The sequence below is a fragment of the Anolis sagrei genome, chromosome 1 (genome assembly GCF_037176765.1).
Source record: "Anolis sagrei isolate rAnoSag1 chromosome 1, rAnoSag1.mat, whole genome shotgun sequence".
Classification (NCBI taxonomy): Eukaryota; Metazoa; Chordata; class Lepidosauria; order Squamata; family Dactyloidae; genus Anolis; species Anolis sagrei.
In genome coordinates, this window is record NC_090021.1 from 19,441,064 (window position 1) to 19,465,565 (window position 24,502).

At 44.7% G+C, this 24,502-nt stretch overlaps 1 protein-coding gene across 43 annotated transcripts in view; it reads left to right on the forward strand.

The window, feature by feature from the left end:
* NRXN1 (neurexin 1) overlaps positions 1 to 24,502 on the forward strand; it is a 1,138,555-nt gene that overhangs the window by 725,515 nt on the left and 388,538 nt on the right. For 3 of the 43 annotated variants that reach the window (XM_067463101.1, XM_067463112.1, XM_067463117.1), the window contains exon 1: positions 6,270 to 7,197. The exons of 39 other annotated variants lie outside the window; for them this stretch is intronic. In XM_067463101.1, coding sequence (XP_067319202.1) covers positions 6,936 to 7,197 — 262 coding nt within the window. In that variant the 5' untranslated portion in view covers positions 6,270 to 6,935. Of the gene's footprint in view, positions 1 to 6,269; positions 7,198 to 24,502 lie in introns of those variants that run through there. One more of the 43 variants, XM_067463105.1, reaches the window with a different exon arrangement.

Below are 24,502 nucleotides of genomic sequence, written 5' to 3' on the forward strand. Positions count from 1 at the left end.
TTTCTATAATTTCAATATTTAAAGTATTCAATTTAGAATGGGATCTGTGGGGATGGCATGCCTACCTCATATAAATCCCAAACTAATTATCTATAATAATCGTCCAGTGTCTTGAACTAATGAACTGACCAGCATTGGGGTTCGGGTGGGGAAGAGTGTCTTTAAATAGTCTCCCTGCCAGGATGAAAGGGAGGAAGCTTAAGAAGCCAAATGCCTCAGCAGTTCCTAGAACTCTTTTGATGCATGATAACATTATTATTTCGCCAATTAATTTTCAAAGAAATCGGAAGTTGAATAAAATGGGAAGTATTATCTAAGGGCCTGTCTATACTGTGGCCACACATGAAATGGGCCAGAAGATGATCCTGGGTGTCCAAACGACATCCAGGGACCTCCGGATCTGATTTCACCCTGCAATGGGAAAGGGTTTGTATGAATAATGCTAACAGTGAGGTCTCAGGGCAAATTAAATGATGCTCAAGATTCAAGATATGAGTGACAGCTTGGAAAATAAATCTGTTCTTGTTATGGCATCTCTTCTGGTCAGATGGATGTCATTACTTTTCCTCCCCATGTAGCAGAGAGTAGCTTTAACATGAGCACAATGTCATTTTCAATGGGCACTATATTAAACAAACTGCTTCTATAAAACCTAGCGCTGAAGCTATATAAGACATTATTTTCCTCTCATCTTTCTCTTCCATTTCCTGTCGTCAGAAACACCTAAGTGTGAGACTCCGGATTTGTAAATCTTGGAAAGGCTTGCTGTGTGGCAAACAAAACACTTTTTGATCTAGCGATCTTGGAACAAAGAAGACTTGATGTAAGCGGTTAACACACCCTGTTGCGTCCAGGTGCGGTACTGCAAGGCTTTGTGCGGCTTTTGATTACACTGTATGAACAAGAATATCATTTCTTGGTCTCTGACATTTCTTTGAATGGATATCTGGCATTTTAAATGCCTGGCTTTGAAGAGACGGAATGTCACTGTGTGTTAAGTATACTTATTTGGAAATGATGTTTGCTATAGTTATTATGTTTCTATCCATTTCTTTTTTGGATGAGGGAACAAAAGAAGAGCCCAGAGTACAATACTGTTTGGAGTAAGCAAGTGGGACTTTGCAAATCCAGTTTTTAGCCCCTATCCCATTGTGAAACACACTTCTCAGTCACTCACAGTCCATCCTGCCTTGAAGAGTGGCTGTTACTTGTGAGAATGATCTTGACAGCAAAATAATTGTCATGTTTTCTGTGGGGTGGAAATATCATGGGTTATAAGGAAGCCCTTGCAGCCTGGAGACCAGCGTTTTTATTTCCACTCGGTTATTAAACCCACCAAATAACCTTAGGCAAGTCACACTTTCTCAGCCACAGAGGAAGGCAGCTGCAAATCCCCACTGAACAAATTTTGCAAAGAAAACCATGTGGCATGCTCACCTTAAGGCAGTGGGTTTCAACCTTCCTTATGCTGCGACCCCTTAATACAGTTCCTCATGTTGTAGGTGACCCCCCAACCATAACATTATTTTCGTTGCTACTTCATAACTGTAATTTTGTTACTGTTATGAATCATAATGTAACTATCTGATATGCAGGATGTATTTTCATTAACTGAACCAAATTTGGCATAAACCGATACACCCAGATTTGAATACTGGTGGGGTTGGGGGTCCAGTACTTCCATCCTCACGCGCTCTCCCTCACCTGAACATATGCACCATGCTGCCATGCACCGAGCATGCCTGTTCTCCTCTCTCCACTTGGAGTCTCAGAAACAGCCCTCACCTTGGCTGAGAGGCCAGCCAATCACAGCAGGAGGAGGGATTTTGGTGGTGGAGGAAAGCTGTTTCCAAATAGGTGGAGAGAACTTCAGCCTTCTCTGTCAAAGAGGTTCCCAAGACCATCAGAAATATGTGTTTCCTGATGGTCTTTGATAACCCCTTTGAAATCCTCCTCACGACCCCTGCAGGGATCCTGCCCCTCAGGTTGAGAAATGATGCCTTAAAGTCTCTGTAGGTCAGAGACAACTTCATGGAATCACAGAGTTTGAGGAGACCACAAGAGCCATCCAATCCAAACCTCACAACCACTGAGGATGCCATAGATGTGGGTGGATTGTCAGGAGAGAATGCTTCTGGAACATGGCAATACAGCCTGGAAAACTCACAGCAACCCATCTGCCCTGTTCTTGAAGGCATAGAGCCTTTATTTCCATGATTCCAACAGAGATTGCAAGAATAACAGAGAGGCTGCTTCTTTTCTTCAAACTTGTTTTGCCTCTTACTCATCCACCTGCCCTCAGCATGGGCAAAGCCCATAAGACATGCAACTGCTCTGGCAGACAGTGGGACTGAAAGTGGAAAGGAGCAAAGAGTGCTTCTGTGCACTTGGGTGAAGGACAGTTGCACAATTTCAAAGTTCCTTTACTTCTCCTGAGTTCCCTGTTGACTAAACATGAGCCAACATTGTCATCTGAAAGCTAAAAATAATGTGATTCTAGGCTGTATCAGTGGAAGTATCCGAATTGGGGGAAGTCATAGTTGTTCTCTATTCTTCTTTCATGAGACCTCTTCTGGGCAACACAATTCAAGAGAGATATTGACAGGCTGGAACATGTCCTGGGGAGGGTTTCCAAAATGGTCTGAAAGTCAAGCTTTGTGAGGAGCAGCTTAGGGAACGAGTTAAAAGCTAACATGATAGCCATGCTTAAAGGATGTCATATAGAAGATAGAGCTATCTTCTTTATTGTTTTTCCAGAGACTAAGGGCACATTTACACTTGATCAGCCAAGTGTAAATCTGCCCTCAGATCAGGCTGAAGCCAAGGTCATCATTGTCCAGATGGCCTGAGACCACATCTGCTCCATTCCTTGCTGGCTGAGTTCTGTCCAATGTCCTGACCATCCTGGGCATCTCTGCTGATATCAACATGGAGTGCCTATATTACGTACGTACAATCCCCCCTCTTTTTGGCTGGCTGCACAGATGACAGAAGGAGATGTGAACACAAAAGTCAGGAGTGGACAGAGCTCTAGGGCTTGCTAGGAGCAGTGGCAGCAACATGAGCACAACCCATTCCTTTTCCCTGTGTTGATAGGCACAGAGAAAGAGTGAGGGCAGCACTGTCCACCTGGGCAATGAATCGGGCAACATCAAACCCAATCTCATTCTGTCAGTGGTTCCCAATCGATGATCCATGGACCACCAGTGGTCTGCAAGAACTAAAATATGGTCTGTGGCCTCACTGTTGCTACACACTTGCAACGAGGATGATTGGTCTCACAAAACCCTCTTATACTGGCAAGGCTTATTAAATATGGTTTAATACTGGCATGTGTTCTGTAGAGCTGATGTGGTCTATCCAATGCAATTTTCTGGATCAGCACCCAAAATAACCAAACTGAATCTAAAGTTGACCAAAACCTGATCCATAACCCTTTTGGTACTAATGTTGGAGAGTGGTCCCTGGTTAAGTGGTCCCTGGTAAAAAAAAAATGGTTGGGAATCACAGCACTATGTTGACTATCCCAAAATGGGGGCAAAATGGAGTATAGCAGAAAAGCCTGCAATCGTCGCCACAAAGCACTGTGCATGATGAAGACTGCCATTTGTAGTGAGTATGAGGTTTTGGGCCAGTACAGACATGCCATGAAATAGATTCAAACTTCAGGAAAAGCTATTCCATTGAATATTAGTAAGAACCTGGTGATGATAAGAGCTGTTTGACAGTGAAATGAGCAGCCTGGGAGTGGAATGGAGTCTCCTTCTTTGCCATTTTGTAAACAGAAGCTGGGTGTCAGGAGTGCTTGAACTGGGTGTTCCTGCATGACAGAATGGGCTTGGACTGGGTGGCCCTGGTAGTTTCTTCCAACTTGATGTTTCTATTATTCAAAATAGGTTGTAGAGATATTTTCCTGTCACAAATCACCGTTTTGAAGAATTAAATCCCAGTTGCCCAATCTTGGCTTTGATGTTGTGTACACCAGGCATGGGCCAACTTGGGCCCTCCCTCCAAGTGTTTTAGACTTCAACTCCCACCATTCCTAACATCTTCAGGCCTTTTTGTTTTCCCCCCTCAGCCACTTGGCCTGTATAAATACTAGTCTAGTGTCTAGATCCAGGGAAGTTATGCTACCCCTCTATTCTGTCTCGGTCAGACCACACCTGGAACACTGTGTTTAATTCTGAGCACCACAACTGAAGGGAGATGTTGATATGCTGGAATGTGTCCAGAGGAGGGCGACTCAAATGATCATGGATCTGGAGAACTAGCCCTATGAGGAGCGACTTAAAGAGCTGGGTATGTTTAGCCTGCAGAAGGGAAGGCTAAGAGGAAACACGATAAAAGCCATGTATAATATGTGAGAGGAAGTCAGAGGGAGGAGGGAGCGGGCTTGTTTTCTGCTTTCCTGAAGACTAGGACAGGGAGCAATGAGGAAGCATGTAAAACTCCAATCCCCAATCAAGCTTGTTTTCTGCTGCCCTGGAGACTAGGATGTGGAACAATTGCTTCCTTACTGTGAGCGCTGTTCAGCAGTGGAACTCTCTGCCTCAGAGTATGGTGGAGGCTCCTTCTTTGGAGGCTTTTAAACAGAGGCTGGATGGCCATCTGTTGTGGGTGCTTTGAGTGTGATTTTCCTGCTTCTTGGCTGAATGGGGTTGGACTGGATGGTCCACAAGGTCACTTCCAACTCTGGGATTCTACCAGAATGTGATTTCCCTGCTTTTTGGCAGAATGGGGTTGGACTGGATGGCCCACAAAATCTCTTCCAACTCAATAGCTTTACCAGTTGCTCTGCCTTTGTTTTTGAGCTGGGTGGAAGGAGTCATCTCAGGCTCCCCAGCCTGGGCATTGGCAAGCCCAGGCTGGTGTATTGAAGGCGATTTCCCCGCTTCTTGGCAAAATGGGGTTGGTCTGGATGATCCACGAGATCTCTTCCAACTCAGTGATTCTACCAGTTGCTTTGTCTTTGAGTTGGGAGGAAGGAGTCCTCTCAAGAGTCCCCAACCTGGGCATTGGCAAGCCCAGGCTGGTGCTTTGAAGGCAATATCCCTGCTTCTTGTCAGAATGGGGTTGGTCCACGAGGTCTCTTCCAACTCAAGGATTCTACCAGAATGTGATGTCCCTGTTTCTTGGCAGAATGGGGTTGGTCTGGATAGCCCACGAGGTCTCTTCCAACACTCAAATTCTACCAGAATGTGATTTCCCTGCTTCTTGGCAGAATGGGGTTGGACTGGATAGCCCACAGGTCTCTTCCAATTCCATGACTCAACCAGTTGCTCTGTCTTTGTTATTGAGCTGGGTGGAAGGAGTGCTCTCAAGAGTCCCCAGCCTGGGCATTGTCCCTGCTTCTTGGCAGCCTGGGGTTGGACTGATGGTCCATGAGGTCTCTTCCAACTCAGTGATTCTACCAGTTGCTTTGTCTTTGAGTTGGGAGGAAGGAGTCCTCTCAAGAGTCCCCAGCCTGGGCATTGGCAAGCCCAGAATGGTGCTTTGAAGGTGATTTCCCTGCTCCTTGGCAGAATGGGGTTAGTCTGGATGGTCCACAAGGTCTTTTCCAACTCAGGGATTCTACCAGAATGCGATGTCTTTGCTTCTTGGCAGAATGGGGTTGGACTGGATGGCCCATGAGGTCTCTTCCAGCTCAAGGATTCTACCAGAATGTGATGTCCCTGTTTCTTGGCAGCATGGGGTTGGGCTGGATGGCCCATGAGGTCTCTTCCAACTCAAGGATTCCACCAGAATGTGATGTCCTTGTTTCATTGCAGAATGGGGTTGGACTAGATGGCCCACGAGGTCTCTTCCAGTTCAATGACTCTACCAGTTGCTCTGCCTTTGTTACTGAGTTGGGAGGAAAGAGTTCTCTCAAGAGTCCCCAGCCTGGGCATTGTCCCTGCTTCTAGGCAGCATGGGGTTGGACTGGATGGCCCACGAGGTCTCTTCCAACTCAAGGATTCTGCCAGAATATGATGTCCCTGCTTCTTGGCAGCTTGGGGTTGGACTGGATGGCCCACGAGGTCTCTTCCAACTCTGGGATTCTATGATTCTAAGCGACCTTCCTGGGCTGCTCCCATCCATCCCGTTGCTGCCAAGTCCCCCTGGGTGGTCGGGGGCGCTTGCCTGCTTGCTTGCGCCGGAGGGAGACTGCGGATTGGCACCGCGCTCCCTCTCTCTCTCTCCCTCTCTCTCTCCCGCTTCCCTCCCTCCTTGCCTGATTCTCCTCCTCCTCTTCCTCCTCTTCCTCCTCCTCCTCCACCTCCGTTGCCGCCCGGCAGCCACTCCAGCATGGCTGGCTCGGCGCTGGCTCTCTCCCGCCCCCTCCGCCTGGGCTGCCTCTGCCTCGGCTGGGCTCAGACGCGTGCCATGGAGTCTCCCTGCGCAGCTGCTCGCCCGACGACGCCTTCCTCTTCTTCCTCCTCCTCCTCCTCTTGGTCTCGGTCTCCCGCGCCTTCCTCCTCCTCTTCCTCCTCTTCCTCGCTCCGGCACCAGCTCTGAAGGGCTTCTCCTCCCGTCCTTCTCCTCCTCCTCCTGCTCTTTCCTTTTCTTTCGGGGGGACAAGGCGACCCGGAGGCTCCGCTGGATGGATCCCTCCCCTTCCCGCCCGCCGGGGCTGCCGCGCGTCTTGGGTTGGGGCTTCTCCTTCTTCACCTGCTTCTCCTCCTTCCTTGGGATGTATCGTTCGCCGCCAGGATCGCCGCTGGGCTGGATTGGGATGGAGAAGAGCGCCGTTTAGGAAGGAGGAGAGTCTTCGCCGGACTATGCGCGGGCTTGGCTTGCGGTGCCTTTGGGGAGGCGACGAGGGAAGGCATCGGCGCGCTTGGGGGCCCCGTCGGAGGCGGTGAAGCCCCTCTGGAAGGCCTCCTGCTCCTCTTCCTCCTCTTCCTCCTCCTCCTCCTGCCCCCGTCCTGCCCCGAAGCCTGTCCCGGCGCCCCGCCATGCCCCCGCGGATGGGGGAGCTCTCCTCGCCCTCGGAGCCCGCCCCGTCCCGCGCCCGCCCGCTCGCCCTCCTCAGCCTCCTGCCCTTGACTCTCAGCGGCCTTTTGGGGGCGGCCTGGGGCGCCTCCAGCCTCGGGGGGCCTCACCTCCACCACTTCCACGGCGGCGGCGGCGGAGGAGGAGGAGGAGACGGGCGAGGGAAGCACCCCTCCGCGCCCATCGCCATCTACAGGTCCCCGGCTTCCTTGCGAGGAGGACACGGTGGGTGCTTCGGACGAGAGGGGCGGGGTGTCTGTGTGAGAGAGAAGGATTGGGGGGGGGGGGGGGTCTCAATCCATACCCCTGTCTCCCTTCTGTGTGCTGCAAGGCTTTGGCCAAAGGGACCCCTCCCCTGCTCCCTCACTCACACACAAAGAGAGGGGAGTGATCTGGTTGCCCGGCACCCAACGCTATTCTTCGCACGTGGAGATGGGGCGACCAATTCCCACTTCATCACCCTAGAGAATGGATCCACTCAAAATCCAGTTTCTGCCCCCTGCAGAATTCTGGGGTTTTGTACTTGAGTGAGGCTGTTAAAGGTTCCTCCCTCAACTACAAACCCCAGAATTCTGCAAGAGGCAGAAAACGGATTTTGGGTGGATTTTATTCTCTAGTCTGAAAAGGGACCATGCGGGATGGGTGCTCTGCTAGATATACCTGTCTTTTTTTAGCTTGGCTCCCTTTTAGGTCTGTGCTTTAGGGAAAGAAGCCCCTTCCCCTGTTGACTCGCCATCCCAGTGCCATTCAGATCAAGGAAAGGAGCCAAAGGGACGCTGAGAACCAGAGCAAGCATTCCCACGTTTTCACCAGAGCGGAGTTTCACCAGGAATGTACCAAGCAAAGGATTAGATTAGCAGTGAAGGTCCTATGTGTTGTGGAAGGCTTTTATGGACAGAATCACTGGGTTGTTGTGAGTTTTCCGAGCTGTCAGGCCATGTTCCAGAAGCATTCTCTCCTGACATTTCGCCTGCATCTATGGCAGGCATCCTCAGAGGTTGTGAGGTCTGTTGGAAATTAGGAAAATTGGGTTTATATAACTGGAGAATGTTCAAGGTGGGAGAAAGAACTCTTTGTCTGCTTGTGGTAGTTGTGAATGTTTCAATTGGCCCCCAACAAAGGCAGTAAGAAGCCAGACCTTGAAACTGCTAGGCCATTGAATGCTCATCAAGGTGACCAATTGAAACACTCACACCTACCTCAAGCAGACAAGAGTTCTTTCTCCCACACTGGACATTATTCCACAGATATATAGTCCTCACTTTCTTAGTTTCCAACACAACCTCTGAAGATGCCTGCCATACATGCAGGCAAAATGTCAGGAGAGAATGCTTCTGGAACATGGCCATACAGCCCAGAAAACTCACAACCCACATCAGGCCAAGCTTTGTGCACAGTTTGCAAGGATGGTGAATGGCTGAAAGCAAATGGAAAGCAGGGAGAGTTGTTGGGATGGGGAGACCTCATCTGTTGGCAGTTTTAAGGCCCTAAGAAGGTGCAAGGCTGCCCCTCTAACCCATCCACCCAAGGCAAGGGAAATGAAGACACGCCCCCTCAGCAGTCAAGGGGCTGGGCCCACAGCCTGTTTGTTTTACACCAGGGAAGGGGTTGTTTGGACCCACTTTGCCCCTCTGTCTCATAGAAATAGGACATCATAAAATTGGAAGAGACCTCATGGGCCCTCCAGTCCAACCCCCTGTCAAGAAGCAGGAAAATTGCATTCAAAGCACCCCTGACAGATGACCATCCAGCCTCTGTTTAAAAGTCTCCAAAGAAGGAGCCTCCACCACACTCTGGGGCAGAGAGTTCCACTGTTAAACAGCTCTGACAGTTAGGAAGTTCTTCCTCATTTTCAGGTGGAATCTCCTTTCCTGTAGTTTCCATTTTTCTGCGTTCTAGTCTCCAGGGCAGCAGAAAACAAATTTGCTCCCTCCTCCTGATAACGTTTCCTGGGATCAAACACCCCTTCTTCTGCTTGATGTCTCTCTCTCCCTTCATCTCTTCAGCCTGGGCCAAGGTGAAGGGTGGGCACAGGCTGAAGAGATGGCTTCTGGGCAAAGTTTTCCCCTCCAAAGAGCACTGTGGTGTGACTCCAGGGAAGGCAAGGGAAGGAGCTGGCAGAGGGGGTGTGGTGGGTATCTCCAGTCATAGAGAACCTGAGAGTGTGACCACACTTGAGTGAGAAAAGCCTCTATCTGAAGGGGGCGCAGGGAAGGCAAAGCTGTATCCATCCCTACACAGAAGGGTCCTTTAACAGTTGGAGCCTTGACAGCTCCCCAGGGTTGTCAGAATCAAACCTTCCCTAATGACCACCCTGTATTTGCACCAGAGCTGAGTTCCACAAGGAGTGTGGCAAGCAAAGGATTAGATTAGCAGTGAAGGTTCTATGTTGTCAAAGGCTTTTATGGCCAGAATCACTGGGCTGCTGTGAGTTTTCCAGGCTGTATGACTGTGTTCCAGAAGAATTATCTCCTGATGTTTTGCCCACATCTGTGGCAGCCATCCTCAGAGGTTGTGAGGACCTCACAACCTCAGAGGATGCCTGCTATAGATGTGGGCAAAAACATTAAGAGAAAATGTTTCTGGAACATGATGGCCATAAATCCCTGAAAGCTCACAGCAACTCAATGAAGGTTCTTATCAGGGGAGGAAATTCCCTTGTCCTGTTTGGAAATGTGTGCTTTTGTGTGTGAGAGCACCAATTGGGAAATCATCTCAATGTCTAGGAATGGGCACTCCTTTTTGCTCCATCCTCCAACAAAGCCCGCTCCCCCTTTTCCAAGATTGTAATCCTGGGGATCAGCAGAGAACAAAAAGGCTTGACGGCAGCCTGAATATAAAGGGACAATGCTTCATGCTGTTTCAGATCCAGGCACTCCCCCTTTGCATGCTTTCTGGAAGGCTTTCTTTCAGTGTAGCGGAGGCTTCTAGGTGCTCTGATGCCTGTGCCAAACCCAAACATAAATGTGTGCATGTGTGTTTTGTATCTTCAAGAGGTAGTAATGTAGTGAGTATTGTTCTTGCCTGCTTTCTCGGTGGTGCCAACAGGCACCTCTTTTGCATTGTGATGTGGGTTCGCTGGCCAGCAAGGCTCCTTTGCCAAAGCAGGAAACATTTCCTCTGGCCACGAAGATCTCACCTGGAGGCTGGCTGAGCATCTTTACTCTTTGCGCCGATGCCTTTGTGTCACGCTAGAGGGCGAGGCAAAGGGGGATATATCAGACACCCCTTTGGTTTGCCCCGTGTGCAAGATCGTACGTCTCTCCATTGTGTAAAAGACAGTGTGCAGGTGCATAGAGATGCACACACATTGTTGGCATAATAATAACACATACATGTACAATATATGTATGTATAAGTAAAGGATTAATGCAATTTTACACAAAAAATTGCCATTGTTTCCTCTTATGCCACAGATATAATATGTGAACAAGGAATCTGCTGCTGGTATCCATCTTCCCTTTTTTCCATCCAGCCAAACCAGGGAAGGTTGTGGATAAAGAGGGGAAGTGAGTCTGACCGCTGTTGTTGATGAAGACTCTTTGGATAATTACACGCCTTCCAATTAATTATCTCTGGCTGAGATCGATGAGCTAAAGCGAAGGGCCTCTAATGAGATGAAAGGCCCCAAACCAGGAAGCAAACCCCCTAATTGTCAATAGACGACTAGAATGGACTTAACTTGTGGTGTGCTGGGCTCAGCTTGGAGGGCAGCAGAAGAGAAAGTGGGTTGTTGTGAGTTTTCCGGGCTGTATGGCGATGTTCCAGAAGCATTCCCTCCTGACGTTTTGCCCACATCTATGTCAGGCATCCTCAAAGGTTGTGAGGTCTGTGGGAAACTAGGAAAATGGGGTTTATATCTCTCTGGAATAATGTCCAGGGTGGGAGAAAGAACTATTGTCTGTTTCAGGTAGGTGTGAATGTTTCAATTGGCCACCTTGATTGGCATTTAATGGCCCAGCAGTTTCAAGATCTGGCTTCTTACTGCCTGGGGGAATCCTTTGTTGGGAGGAGAAAAGGTGTCTGAATGAGCTCCCTTGATGGTGCAAATTTAGTAGCAGTTTTGTAGGGAAAGATTGATGATTTTTTAGGACACCAGCTAAGAAACACACACACACACACACAAATACTGCATTGAAATGATCTTTTGAGGTGCTCATGGTTGCCGCTCTCCTTCCAACATGACAAGAAGAGACAGCATTTCACCCGTGTTTCTGTCTTTTGTTTCTGTGTTGATTTCACCATCTATGTGTATCTGCGGCCAGATTTTTCGGAGTGAGGAATTACTTTGTAAGAGGAGTGTGTCTGTCTCTCTGTGTGTGGGAGAGTGAAAGCAAGCAGAAATGCAAACACTTTGATCCGTCCATCTGCATCTCTTTGGATGTGTTTTCAATTTCCCGAGCTGGTTTGGTAGAATCAGCTGGCAGAGAGTGGCAATTCCAGCGAAGGAATCGTGTGCTGGTGCTTTAAGGATTTAAACCTTTGTTGGAGAGCTTTAGATTGGTCCTTACAGCTTCATCCTTCTTCATTTCCCCAGCTTGTTATGCTGCATTTCCATTTCCACTATTCGGTGGTGTCATTCACAAAAGCTTTGCCAGGAAGTGAAGGGCTCTTTTTTGAGCAAACCATTTTATATAGGTGACCCAGTTGGGAGAGAGAGGTTTTTATGGGTACCTTAAGACATTTCCTCTTCCTTCTCTTTGTCTCTCTCTTTTTCTGTTTGGGACAGCAATCCTAAGTGCTTTTAAACCTGGAAAAATCCTAGAGTTCATTGTGGTTTAGATATGGGTCAGTGTTCCTCAACCTGGGGATCGGTTGCAAAAGGAGTGTCAGAGGGGTTGCCAAAGACCCTCAGAAAACACAGTATTTTCTGAGGGTCATGGGGGTTCTGTGTGGGAAGTTTGGCCCAATTCTATTGTTGGTGGGGTTCAGAATGCTCTTTGATTGTAAGTTTACTATAAATCCCAGCAACTACAACTCCCAGTATCAAGGTCTATTTTCCCACAAATCCATCTATGTTCACATTTAGGTGTATTGAGTATTCGTGCCAAGTTTGGTCTAGATCCATCATCATTTGAGTCCACAGTGCTCTCTGAATTAGGTGAACTACAACTCCAAAACTCAAGTGTTTTCTGTTAGTCATGGGAGTTATGTGTGTCAAGTTTGGTTCAATCCCATCATTGGTGGAGTTCAGAATGCTCTTTGATTGTAGATTGACTATAAATCCCAGCAACTACAACTCCCAAATGACAAAATCAATCCCACCAGCATTCAAATTTGGGAGTATGGGGTATTTGTGCCAAATTTGGTCCAGTGAATGAAAATACATACTGCTTATCCGATATTGACATGATGATTCATAACAGTAGCAAAATGACAGTTATGAAGTAGAAACAAAAATAATTTTATGGCTGGGGGTCACCACACCATGAGAAATTGTATTAAGGGGTCATGGCATTAGGAAGGTTGAGAATCACTGATCTGGGTTAACATGTAGGATAAGACATCAAAGTATGTTAAAAACCCACTGGTAATAGCAAATAGAACCTCCAGAAGGCGAAAGTTATATTTTCACTGTATGGTGTGCTTTCAGCATTCACTGACTGTGGGACAATGAGAAAGGGTCTCTTGTTTTGCTTCCATTGTTTACAGATGGGTGATAGATAGATAGATAGATAGATAGATAGATAGATAGATAGATAGACAGACAGACAGACAGACAGACAGACAGACAGACAGACAGATATCAATCACTGGAAAGGTGGGTAAGTGATTTGACCTCATGACTGAGAAGGGAAAGAGAGCAGGGAGAGGAAACCAAACCAACATCCTTTTCTTTCCCTACTTCACTCTTTTTCAGCAGTTCTGCATGTTCTTTATCACTTATGCCTACATGGAGGAAATGAAGGGATAACAACCTTGTAGTTGCTTCAGTTATTGCACATTTGGAAGGAGAAAGAGTAAAACATTCATTAAGAGCTTCCTGGAATAAAATCCAAAGGGGCAGATTGGAGGGAATGGGAGCGAGAGAGATGGAGTCCAGGAAAGCCTGCAGAGCTCAGTTCTCAGGCACTGAGCATTTCTTTGTTTCTTTGTGGGGGGTTTTTCAGTCATTTACATATATTAAAACTATGCAGTCATTTTCCAGTCGTTTACATACATTAAAACTATGCAAGAGCATGGGGAAGGGAGGGAAAAGAGCAAGGCTACAGCTGACACATTCCTTGAGTGTTGCTGTCTTTAGTGGTCGAAGAGGGATCTGGGACTCTTTTTTCAAGCTCATTTTCCCAGCGTGCTCTTTTTTGGTAGTGTGCAGCAGAAACACACCTGTATCCAGATGTTGCCCTCCCTTCCTTTCCTTGCCTATGTTCGGCTTGGTCTCAAATTACTTTCAGGCATCAAATACTTTTTCACAACATGAAGTGAGGACCTTCCTGGGCTGCTTTGAAGCAGTCGAATGAGTCCATTCAGCAGTAAATAAGGGGATTTCGCTCTGGATGGTTACTCTTTCGGTTCTGTCGACCCGTCCTCCCTCACTCCAGAGCAATCTGATTTCACTTCAGCCACATGCAGTTCTTTACCACAAGGATGCTGGCTTCTTTTCAGCTTTCTCAGTAGGGATCTTGAAGACAACTTTTGTTGTTTCAGGCAAATTCTGAATAGGTGCAGAGAGGAGAGCAATGTTCTATGTAATTTCGGAAGTGTTTTACCACCCTTGTTGTGGATATTTGTGTGTGGGCTGGCCATGGCCAGCATTCTCCCCATTTTCTTTTATAAGCTCCGATGCAGCAAATTGCTTGCTGTCTGCTTGTAGACACGTGGAATATGTCAGTGCTGCTGCTAGAGGCATGATTTGAGAGAGACTTACTTGCTTTGGCTGCTTAGTAGTCTCTTTGTAGATCCTTCTGCTTGCTAGACAGTGGAAGTTTGGTTGGATTTGGGTAACAGCTAAAGCAACACATATACCTAAACTCCCTTCAGAGCTTGGGGAAATACTTTTAATGGCTATAATTCCTACCCATAATCCCCCAAGACAGAATATATTTTTTTCTGTGCTTTCAAGTAAGTTCTGGTTTATGGCAACCTTATCAGTGGGTTTTCTTGGCATAATTATTCTGAGGAGATTTACCCTTGCCTTCCTCTGAGGATGAGATACTGTGACTTGCTCAAAGCCACTCAGTAGATTTCTATGGATAAGCAGGGATTCAAACCATGGTCTCCCAGTGTCCTGGCCTAACACTTAAACCACTACACTATACTCACTCTCTATCCAATATGAGGAACACATCATATCAGCTAAAGATCCTTGGAAATGTAGTCCAAAATATGTAGCTTCCCCAAGATCTGAGCTTGCTATAATTACTGATGTTGAGTAGAAACCCCCTATCCCTCAATCACTTATAATTCTGCTTTGCTGTGAGTTTTCTGGGCTGTATGGCCATGTTCCAGAAGCATTTTCTCCTGATGTTTCACCCACATTTATAGCAGGCAATCTCAGAGGTTGTTAGGCATATTGGAAACTAGGCAAGTAACGTTTATATATACGTGGAATGTCCAGGGTGGAAGAAAGAACTCTTGTCTGTTTGAGGCAAATGTTGCAATTGACCATCTTGATTAACATTTACTAGCCTTGTAGCATCAAAGCCTGGCTGGTTGCTTCCTGGGGGATCCTTTGTTGGGAAGTATTAGCTGGCCTTGGTTGACTCTTGTTTTTTGAGTGTTGCTCTTTATTTACTCTCTTAATTTTAGAGTTTTTTAAAAACTGGTAGCCAGATTTTATTCATTATCATAGTTTCCTCCTTTCTGTTGAAATTGTCCACATGCTTGTGGACTTCAATGGCTTCTCTGCAGATTAATTCAACCAGAGAAGTCAGCCATAGCAGAGCACCTGATGAACCAACCTGGACACAACATGTTATTTGAGAACACAGAAATGCTGGGCCACTCTAACAACTACCATGTCACACTCCGCAGAGAGCTGTGATCCAGCAACCTCTGAAGAGACACATATTCCCAGAACCCTTGAAGCTTGAGAGACAGAAGTATTGTATATTGTAAAGTTCACTCAAAAGTTGTTTTAATTCTTCACTTAGTCAAGTACATTTGGCTCTGATACTAAACTGATTGTCCTCAGAGTGCAGAACATCACAGTATGTGAAAAGATGCCCTCTTGTTTGGTCAAAGATGCTCTTATAACCCTCACTATTCAGAAATTGGTCTCCCAGAATCCTCGCCTAACCACCCCTTCTGCCATGCAGAAATAAATAATTAAAGCTATTTCATTTTGGGGTGGATCAGTTGACCTTGGCACCATCAAGATCCATGCTCTGGTTACATCCTGTATAGACTACTGCAATGCGCTCTACGTAGAGTTGCCTTTGAAAACAGACGTGGGAAAAGCAGTATACAAGTGAAGTAAATAAATAAATAAATAAATAAATAAGATCTGACTGAACTCTCCAGAAGCTTTGTGGATGGGAGTTTGATACATGGTACCTATTGAGGTTTGGTTTCAGGACTTCCCATGGATACCAAAATCAATGAATACTCAAGTGCCATTATATACAGAGACATAGTAAAATGGTGTCCCTTGGATAAGACTTGATTTTAGAAGTTTAACAACATATTTTCAAGCTGTGGGTGGCTGAAACTGTGGATACAGAATTCATGAATAAAGAAGGACAACTGTACTGCAACAAAATGCGCAGTCACTATGGAAGCAAAATGATATCCAAAAAGGTGTCATGGTGCACGTGAGCATTACTGTATGTATGTACGTCACTCTCTCTGTGTGAATTGTCTACTGCTGTAAAAACATTATTTTGTATGACTTTGTTACATGGAATGATGAAAAGGCATTCTCAGAGATAAACCTTTTTGTTGCACTAGATATTTTAAGATAACTTCTAATTGTTTTTCTCTCTCTCTGTGATTTCACTTCTCCCCATTTCCATCCGTGAGCTATCCAACTTGCCATTTTTTGCTGCATGAATGGCTCACATGTGATATAGGTAGAAGTAGTGCAGTAGTTTGTTGTATGTTTTTTTTTAAGTTCAGCTGTGGAATTGAGGCAAGCCTGTATTCTCCCCTGCCTCTCTTATATTTTACCCACCTCAACTGGGTTATGTTTAGCTAGTCCAAGTGTGCCTTGTGTTGTACTTTCTTTGGTGGCTTCTAACCAGTGGCTGGATAGTCATTTCTTGGGAGTGCTTTGATTGGGCATCCCTGCATGGGGCAGAGTAAATTGGACTTGATGGCCTTTGGGGTGTCTCCAGCTCTAGAATGTTATGATTCCAGAGGAACTCCTGGGATGGCAGTTCTTACTTCAGTGGAGTGAGTGTTTGCTGGTGGCCTCTGTATCAAAATGTATATCCCAAGACTGGATCTGCATATTGAATCATCTCTTTAAGATTTGGTTCATACCGTTGTAATAGAAATCACCATCAAACAATGATTGGGTCCATATTTATGTTGCATCTCCACAGTAGATTGAATGCAGTTTGGTACCACTCTAATTGCTTTTGCTCAATGTTATGAAATCCTGAGAGTTGTAACTTTGCAAAGCTTTAGCCTTTTCTGCCAAACCAAACAACTAATCCTAGGATTCCATAAGATTGAGCAATGACAGTTAAAATGGTGTGAAACTATATTAATTCTACAGTGTAGATGCACCCGTGATGATACATAGAATAAAGCAAATGAAATCAGCGAGCCTTCAAATCAAATATGACCTAACAAAAGCCCCATTCACTTCAGTAGGTCTCATTTATATGCATCCATGGGTCCAAACCACCATCACCTCTGATATGACCAATCTCAAACAGAGATGGTAGTGCATTTAGAGACAGAATCAGTATTTTAGGTGACCTTGACAGACTGAAGAAGTGGGTCAAAATTAACAAAATGAATTTCACTGGGGATTAGTGTCAGATGCTACATTTAGCAGGAAGGAAATCAGACATATAAACACAGAATGGGTAGCACCTGATTAGACCATAAATTTTCTGAGAAAGAAGTAAGGATCTCAGTATGTTAAACCATCAGTTAGATAAACTATCAATTAACAGCAGAAAAGGGAAACAGCCATGTTGATTATTATATAGGTGTTCTCCTTGTCCCTGTAAACAGTTTTGTTCAGGTGTCTAACCCTACAGTTATCTCCTTTTATGTTTGCTTTTCATCTGTGTTTAAGTGCTTGGAGTTTCTCCTGCATCCACGAAGGCCATTCTTTTTTCTTTTCTTTTTTTAAACTTCAGATAGTATCATTTTGCATTTTTCTCTCACAATGTTTCTGGCTTCAGTCGAGAGTTTTTCTCATTCCCATCAATCATGTTCAATAGTGAAAAACTATGTTTACATAATCTTTACATTCTAAATGGATGTTCTTCAGATTGTATTTTGGCATAATGGTTGATTTGGTAATCTTATGCAACTTTAATGTTTGATGTTACCAATTCATTGTTTATGTGACAATCTGCTCCTGGCCTTGTTTTTGCAAAGAGAAATGAGCTTCTTCATGTCCTGCTTCCAGTTAGGTAACTCTATCTATCTATCTATCTATATATATATACACATACGTATGTATGTATGTACATAGTCTCCCCTCTGGCTATCTGAATAATATGTTTGCGATGAACAAACTATTGGCTTCACATAATTTGATCAGTCACGCTCTTGCTTCCTTTCTTGATCCTAAGCCTAATTTCCCTACATTTTTTTCATTCTGCTCTTGTTTCCTACTTTTGCTATTCAGTTGCCTTTTATTACCAGCCTGTCCCATTTTCAGTTGTGATCAATTTCCCACAGCACATAATCTTTCAATTTCTTTCTCTTCTACCTCTGTGGTTGGAGCATAAACTTTGGTTTTGAAAGTATTTATGAGTTTTCTCTGACATCTTATTGATACTACCCAATCAGGTTTATCCCCTTGACTACTTTTTCTATATCCGTCATCACTATTAATTTTATCCTATTTCTTTTTAGCTTTCCAGCTCCTAAGTAAAGCATCACCTGACTAAAAATATCTTATTCCCCTCTCTACTTTAGCTTGCTCATGACAAGTATTGCAAAATGTATACATTTCATTTCTTGTTTTACTATCTCTAGCATCCCTGGATTTATGCTTTACATAATCCCTAAAATATTTGTGGTGCAGCTTTCAATTTCCTTTCACCTCTAAATATATTAACACTGGATGTCCCTTCAAGTTTGAGTCCAGTTACAGCATTAACAACAGTAGTACTTGCTCATTTTTTCTGCTCCTCCCCAGTAGCCCATCGAGGGCGCTTCCAAACAGCCATATAACCCAGAATTTCAAGCCAGATAATCCACAATATCTGCTTTGAACTGGGTTATCTGAGTCCACACTGCCATACAACCCAGTTCAAAGCAGCTGTATGGAAGGGGCTTGAGTGTCTTCCAACCTGGAAGTTCAATCCTCTATCATTTTCTCTGGATTCATTTTGGGCTGTCTCATCATAGGGTTTTCAAGGTAGTTGTTTACCAGCACCTTCTTCTGTGTCACACTAGCAAGTGTTAGCTATGGTGCCACAGCTGTGATCTCTGAGACATCCTCTTCTAGTGCCAACTTCAACCCCTTCCCCATTGCTGCCTAGTAGTGATTTTGGTACATTTGGGCTGCACCCTTTGCAAAATCCTGTCTAACCCTATGACCTGTACTGCTACAATCAGCATAGTCTCATACCTCACAAACAGGCCCATAGCCAGAGAGGGGCCTTCCTGTGAAGTTGTCAGGTTAAAAAAACCCTTGATTTACTCATGAATTGGTCAACTAGTTAGAGTTCATGAGCAAACCAGTTTTTTTAACCTGAAAAATTTGGGTAACCCCACCCTTCACCCCCAGCTATGTGCCTGCTCACAGGAGTACACTGTCCCACCAATATAGAAAGGTAGTACCATGGTCTGCTTCCCAGATAGTTCAGATCTCTTCTCCTGACAGTTGGGATGCTGCAGGATGACAGTTCAAGTCTTCTTGTCACACCACAGCTCACTCCGAACCTATTTGTAATTGCTGCTGTCTACCAGGAACCCTCTTTGAAGTGAGGCCTAATGAGTGTGATGATGGGCAGGTGACCTTTCCAAATAAACCCTCAGCCAACTATAGAAAGAAGTTCCTTGGATTTGACACAGCCATTTAGAGCAGGGTATCAACCCCATTTTCATTGTGGGCCACATGAGCCTTATGGTTGCTTTTGTTGAATCCATGGACACAAAGGGCCAGCTATATATTTTTCCTATATATTTTCTGGTTCTCTTTAGTTTTTACCCAATTTGGGTCTTCAGATGTTATTAAATGGCAACTCACAACACCTTTTATCTGCCATGCAGACTGGGGATAATGGGAATTATAGCTTGACAGCACTTGTGGGCCTGAGGTTGGGAAAAGGTTAAAGGACATTTTAAAATCAGATATCATATTCACAAGCCTTGTATTTAAATTTAAACAGAACAAACTGCAGCATTCCAGATGTTACTGTATCATAAATCCCATCAGTTCTAGTCATGATGTCTAATGATGAGGAATGTGGGAGTTGTAGCCCAGAATCTGGAGAGCCTCATAAAATAACATGGTGGGCCAGATTCAGCCTGCAGGCTTGAGTTGGATGACTGTGACCTACAACCTTATCAAAAAGGCCCATGGATTCACCCCATATCAGGGCAAATTCATGGGCTCCTGGCCGAGCACCTGGAGAAGCCTTACCTTGCCCCTCATCCCATAGGGGGAAGCATCACTGCCCAGCTTCCCCCCATTGAAGGAAAGGCAAGATGGGAAGGCTCTCAAATTGTCGTGGTGGTGGCAGATATTACTTCACCTTCCTTTTCGGCACAGAGCCCGGTCGAAAGTGCCTATACATCATGTGAAAGGCTCTGTGCTGTAAAGGGAGGTGAAGCAGCATACAATGGGCAAATCAGCCTGTCTGATGAGATTGCTGTGATAACTGTTTTTAACTCTGGTTTTGTATATTATGTGTAATTTGTATAGGCATCGAATTGTGCCTTTTCTGTAAGCCGCCCTGAGTCCTCCTTTGGGGGTAGAGAAGGGCGGGGTAAAAGTACCCGAAATAAATAAATAAATAAATAAAGGCCCTATCACATGTCCTTACCTGTATGCCCATGATGTTGGTGGAACTCATTGGATTTGAGGATGTCTAAAATACTTGGCTCCGTGTATTTAGCTCTGCTGCATGTTTGTTGACTCAATCAAAAATGGATACTAAAGCCAGGAGTTGTTGGTAGCCACACAATCATGCCATTCTCTGCTAAATAACAACAACAACAACAACAACAACAACAACAACAATGCCACTTATGTCACAAGTACCACCTGTGTAAAAAATTGGTGGGATCATAAACCTGCAAAGGTAGTGGAAAATGAACACACAAAAATACTGTGGGACTTTTGAATCCAGATTGACAAAGTTCTGGAACATAATACACCAGACATTGTGATTGTAGAAAAGAAAAAAGTTTGGATTATTGATGTCGCCATACCGGGTGACAGTCATGTTGAGGAAAAACAACAGGAAAAACTCAGCCGTTATCAGGACCTCAAAACTGAATTGCAAAGGCTTTGGCATAAACCAGTACAGGTGGTCCCAGTGGTCATCAGCACACTGGGTGCCATGCCAAAAGATCTCAGCCAGCATTTGGAAACAATAAAAATTGACAGAAACATGATCAGTCAACTGCAAAAGGCCACCTTACTTGGATCAGCATGTATCATTCAAAAATACATCACATAGTCCTAGACGCTTGGGAAGTGTTTGACTTGTGATTTTGTGATACGAAATCCAGCATATAGATCTCATTTGCTGTGACATACAGTGTTTTTGTGTCAGTATAATGATGATGATGATGATGATGATGATGATGATGATAATACACTTTATTTATATTCCACACTTCTTCCCTAGGGGACTTCGAGCGGATTACAGCATTTACATTCATAGCAAACATTCAGTGCTATGGAACTGACTCTTTGATTTTGCCCACTATAGCCAACATCCCCTCTGCTATAATGGTATCTTTGGGGTGGTTGTGTAACTCCTGTCTGACCATCATTATATTATTTCATTAATTCATGTTATGAGTGCCAACCCAGTCTCCTGATTAAGATGCATCCCTGTAGAATGAAGGGCGGGGGAAGAAGGGATAGAGATAAAATGAGTGAAAGAGAGAGAGAGAGAGAAAGAAGAGTTGGCATGAGGATCATAACTTACAGCCATTCTCCAAATGTGACTTTTAAGTTACCCACATTTTATGTTGCCTTTCAAAAATTTCCATTCTGCTGTATCAGTCATTTTTCATGTCTCCTGCCAAAGTATTAACATAAGTTGGAATAAAATGAATAATAAAGCAATCTCAGTCAGCAAAGTGGTTAATTGGATGTGCCGTTAAATATGCATATTAGGTAGAGGGGGGCGCATTTGCTGCTGTTACTCCTGACAAAAGTGACTTCTCGTTTGAAAGGTAGGCGGCCTTTGATGCTGTCTTGGGCAGGCTGTGATAGCATAATCAAAAGTGGAACACGGCCAATGGATTTCGGATAAACATCTTGATACAAGCCCTACAACCTCCGTACGCTTGCAGGCTATTGATTGACTGTGGGGCCTTCTGCTGGGCTGGAATAAATAACAACATCCTATTGTCACTTATCAGTAAATGTGCCGGGCTCAGCCTGGGATAATTGTGTATTCCTCTAAAGAAACACACAACCTCCGCAACAACCACAGCTTCAAGATAGTATCTATAAAACAAGTTTGATTGTTTCTTTATAATCAAGTGCTACTCTATCAATGCTAACAGGAAAAAATAATTTAGCATGCAGTGGTGTGGGGCACCTGCTGTTTTTCTCATTTTCGAAGTCCTGCAAACTGATTTATTTACCATTTTCATTGATTGCGGGCAGTTAGCTTTGATTTAAGTAGCCCGATTCCCACATTTTGTTTGTGGGTCGTGGCATTATTCCACCAACAGAATGCCCCCCTAAGGCATCATCTGTGAAGCAGAGCTCAGAAAGGTTACGTTTTCAGCCTATGATCCCCAGAATCCCCCAGCCAACATGATTCTGGGAGTTGTAGTCAAAAATAATGGTTACCTTTCTAAATTAAACTAATGCATCACAAGCAAAATGTGAGATATAAGAGGTGATAAATTACAGGTTGGGTATCCCTCATCTGGAATTCCAAAATCCCAAATACTCCAAAATCCAAAATTGTCCATATGAATGGATGATACAGTGTTGCCTTTCAATGTACATAAAGTTTTTCCCATGGAAAAAATATTTAAAATTTGGTGTATAAAATTACCATCAGGCTGTGTGTATAAGGCATATATGAAACATTAATGAATTACATGTTTCTACCTAGGTCTTACACCCATGATAGCCATATATTTAGAAATACATGTACTCAAGAATCTCTCCCCGCCCCACCCCAAAATCCAAGACACTTCTAGTTCCAAGAATTTTAGATAAGGAATATTCAACCTGTTGCAGAATTTTTTCATCGCTATTCTAATTGGTTACCTCTCCCAGAACTTCCTGAAGGCTTCAGCATAAGTACAATATCTTAGACTGCTGGTCCAATCCCCTTGATCCTTCATATTATTCCACCTTTTCCTAAAACCTCTGTCCTGGCCAAAATGGCATCCTGAGACCAACAAAGGGAAAAAAATTAAGAATGTGAGAACTTTTTTTTTCTGAGGCAGATATTGGACCAAAGCTTGTTATTGTCAACATGGAAAAAACCAAGGTGTAGGCAGGGTGTAATCCAAGGTGTAGGCAGGAGTCTCTCTTTGCTCTACCTGGAAATTTTGGATTACCCTCTGGCTTGATCCTGCTTAGCTTCATAAGTAAGACAAGGGGAGCTGATTTCAGGGTGGTTTGATATTCCTTAATATCAAAGATGTGGATGGTGATGGTACATGTGATGTTATGGCTCTTTTGAGATGTGTTAATGAAAGGGAAAGGGGGGGGGGGTAGAGTCTCTGCTTGGAGCATGAAACAAAGCAAGGAACTGCCATGTGGCTGTCACTGTGGAAGACATTGCCATTATTTTCTGGGGTACTTGAGGAATTTGATACTCTACATTACGATTCATATTGACCTGACTGGCACCTCTTAGACCATGGAATGTGAGACTATCCAGAACTTGCTGGATAGAAATTCCCAATGGGAGGACTTGTGGGAACTGCAGTCCTACAATATGTGTTGGGGAACACATTAGGCCAGAGGACAGGAGCAGAATTCAAAACGATCTTGACAGATTAGAGAGATGGGCCAAAACTAACAAAATGAAGTTCAACAGTGACAAATGCAAGATACTCCACTTTGGCAGAAAAAATGAAATGCAAAGATACAGAATGGGGGACGCCTGGCTCGAGAGCAGTACGTGTGAGAAAGATCTTGGAGTCCTCGTGGACAACAAGTTAAACATGAGCCAACAATGTGATGTGGCAGCAAAAAAAGCCAATGGGATTTTGGCCTGCATCAATAGGAGCATAGTGTCTAGATCTAAGGAAGTAATGCTACCCCTCTATTCTGCTTTGGTTAGACCACATCTGGAATATTGTGTCCAATTCTGGGCACCACAATTCAAGAGAGATATTGACAAGCTGGAATGTGTCCAGAGGAGGGCGACTAAAATGATCAAGGGTCTGGAGAACAAGCCCTATGAGGAGCGGCTTAGGGAACTGGGCATGTTTAGCCTGAAGAAGAGAAGGCTGAGAGGAGATATGATAGCCATGTATAAATATGTGAGAGGAAGCCACAGGGAAGAGGGAGCAAGCTTGTTTTCTGCTTCCTTGGAGACTAGGACGCGGAACAATGGCTTCAAACTACAAGAGAGGAGATTCCATCTGAACATTAGGAAGAACTTCCTGACTGTGAGAGCTGTTCAGCAGTGGAACTCTCTGCCCCGGAGTGTGGTGGAGGCTCCTTCTTTGGAAGCTTTTAAGCAGAGGCTGGATGGCCATCTGTCAGGGGCGATTTGAATGCAATATTCCTGCTTCTTGGCAGGGGGTTGGACTGGATGGCCCATGAGGTCTCTTCCAACTCTTTGATTCTATGATTCTATGATTCTAGAGTGGAGTAAGTTCAACCTTTGTGGACAGCAAACTTCTCTTTGCAATCCCCATGGCATGCTCTGTTGGTAACCTTTCCAAATTTTGAACCTGCCACTTAAAAATCATGCCAATTTTTAGGTGATTTGTCTCTAAACTGCTCCAAATCTCCCCAGTGCTGTGTAAAAAGGAATGGTTTAAGTCAGTGTTTCTCAACCAGTGGGTAACCAGGTGTTTTGGCCTTCAACTGGTTAAAGTAATCCCCAATGCAGAACCTTCTAACTCATTGGAAAAAACAGAAAGTGGTTCTAAATCATTTGAAATAGGGACTGAAAGTGATGCAGCATCACTTCTAATGTTCCTGAATGAATCGATGTGCCTCTTTTGGGGGTAAAATTTTCCCCTTTCCCCATGCACAATGGCCCAACCTTGAGTTTTTGTAGGTTTT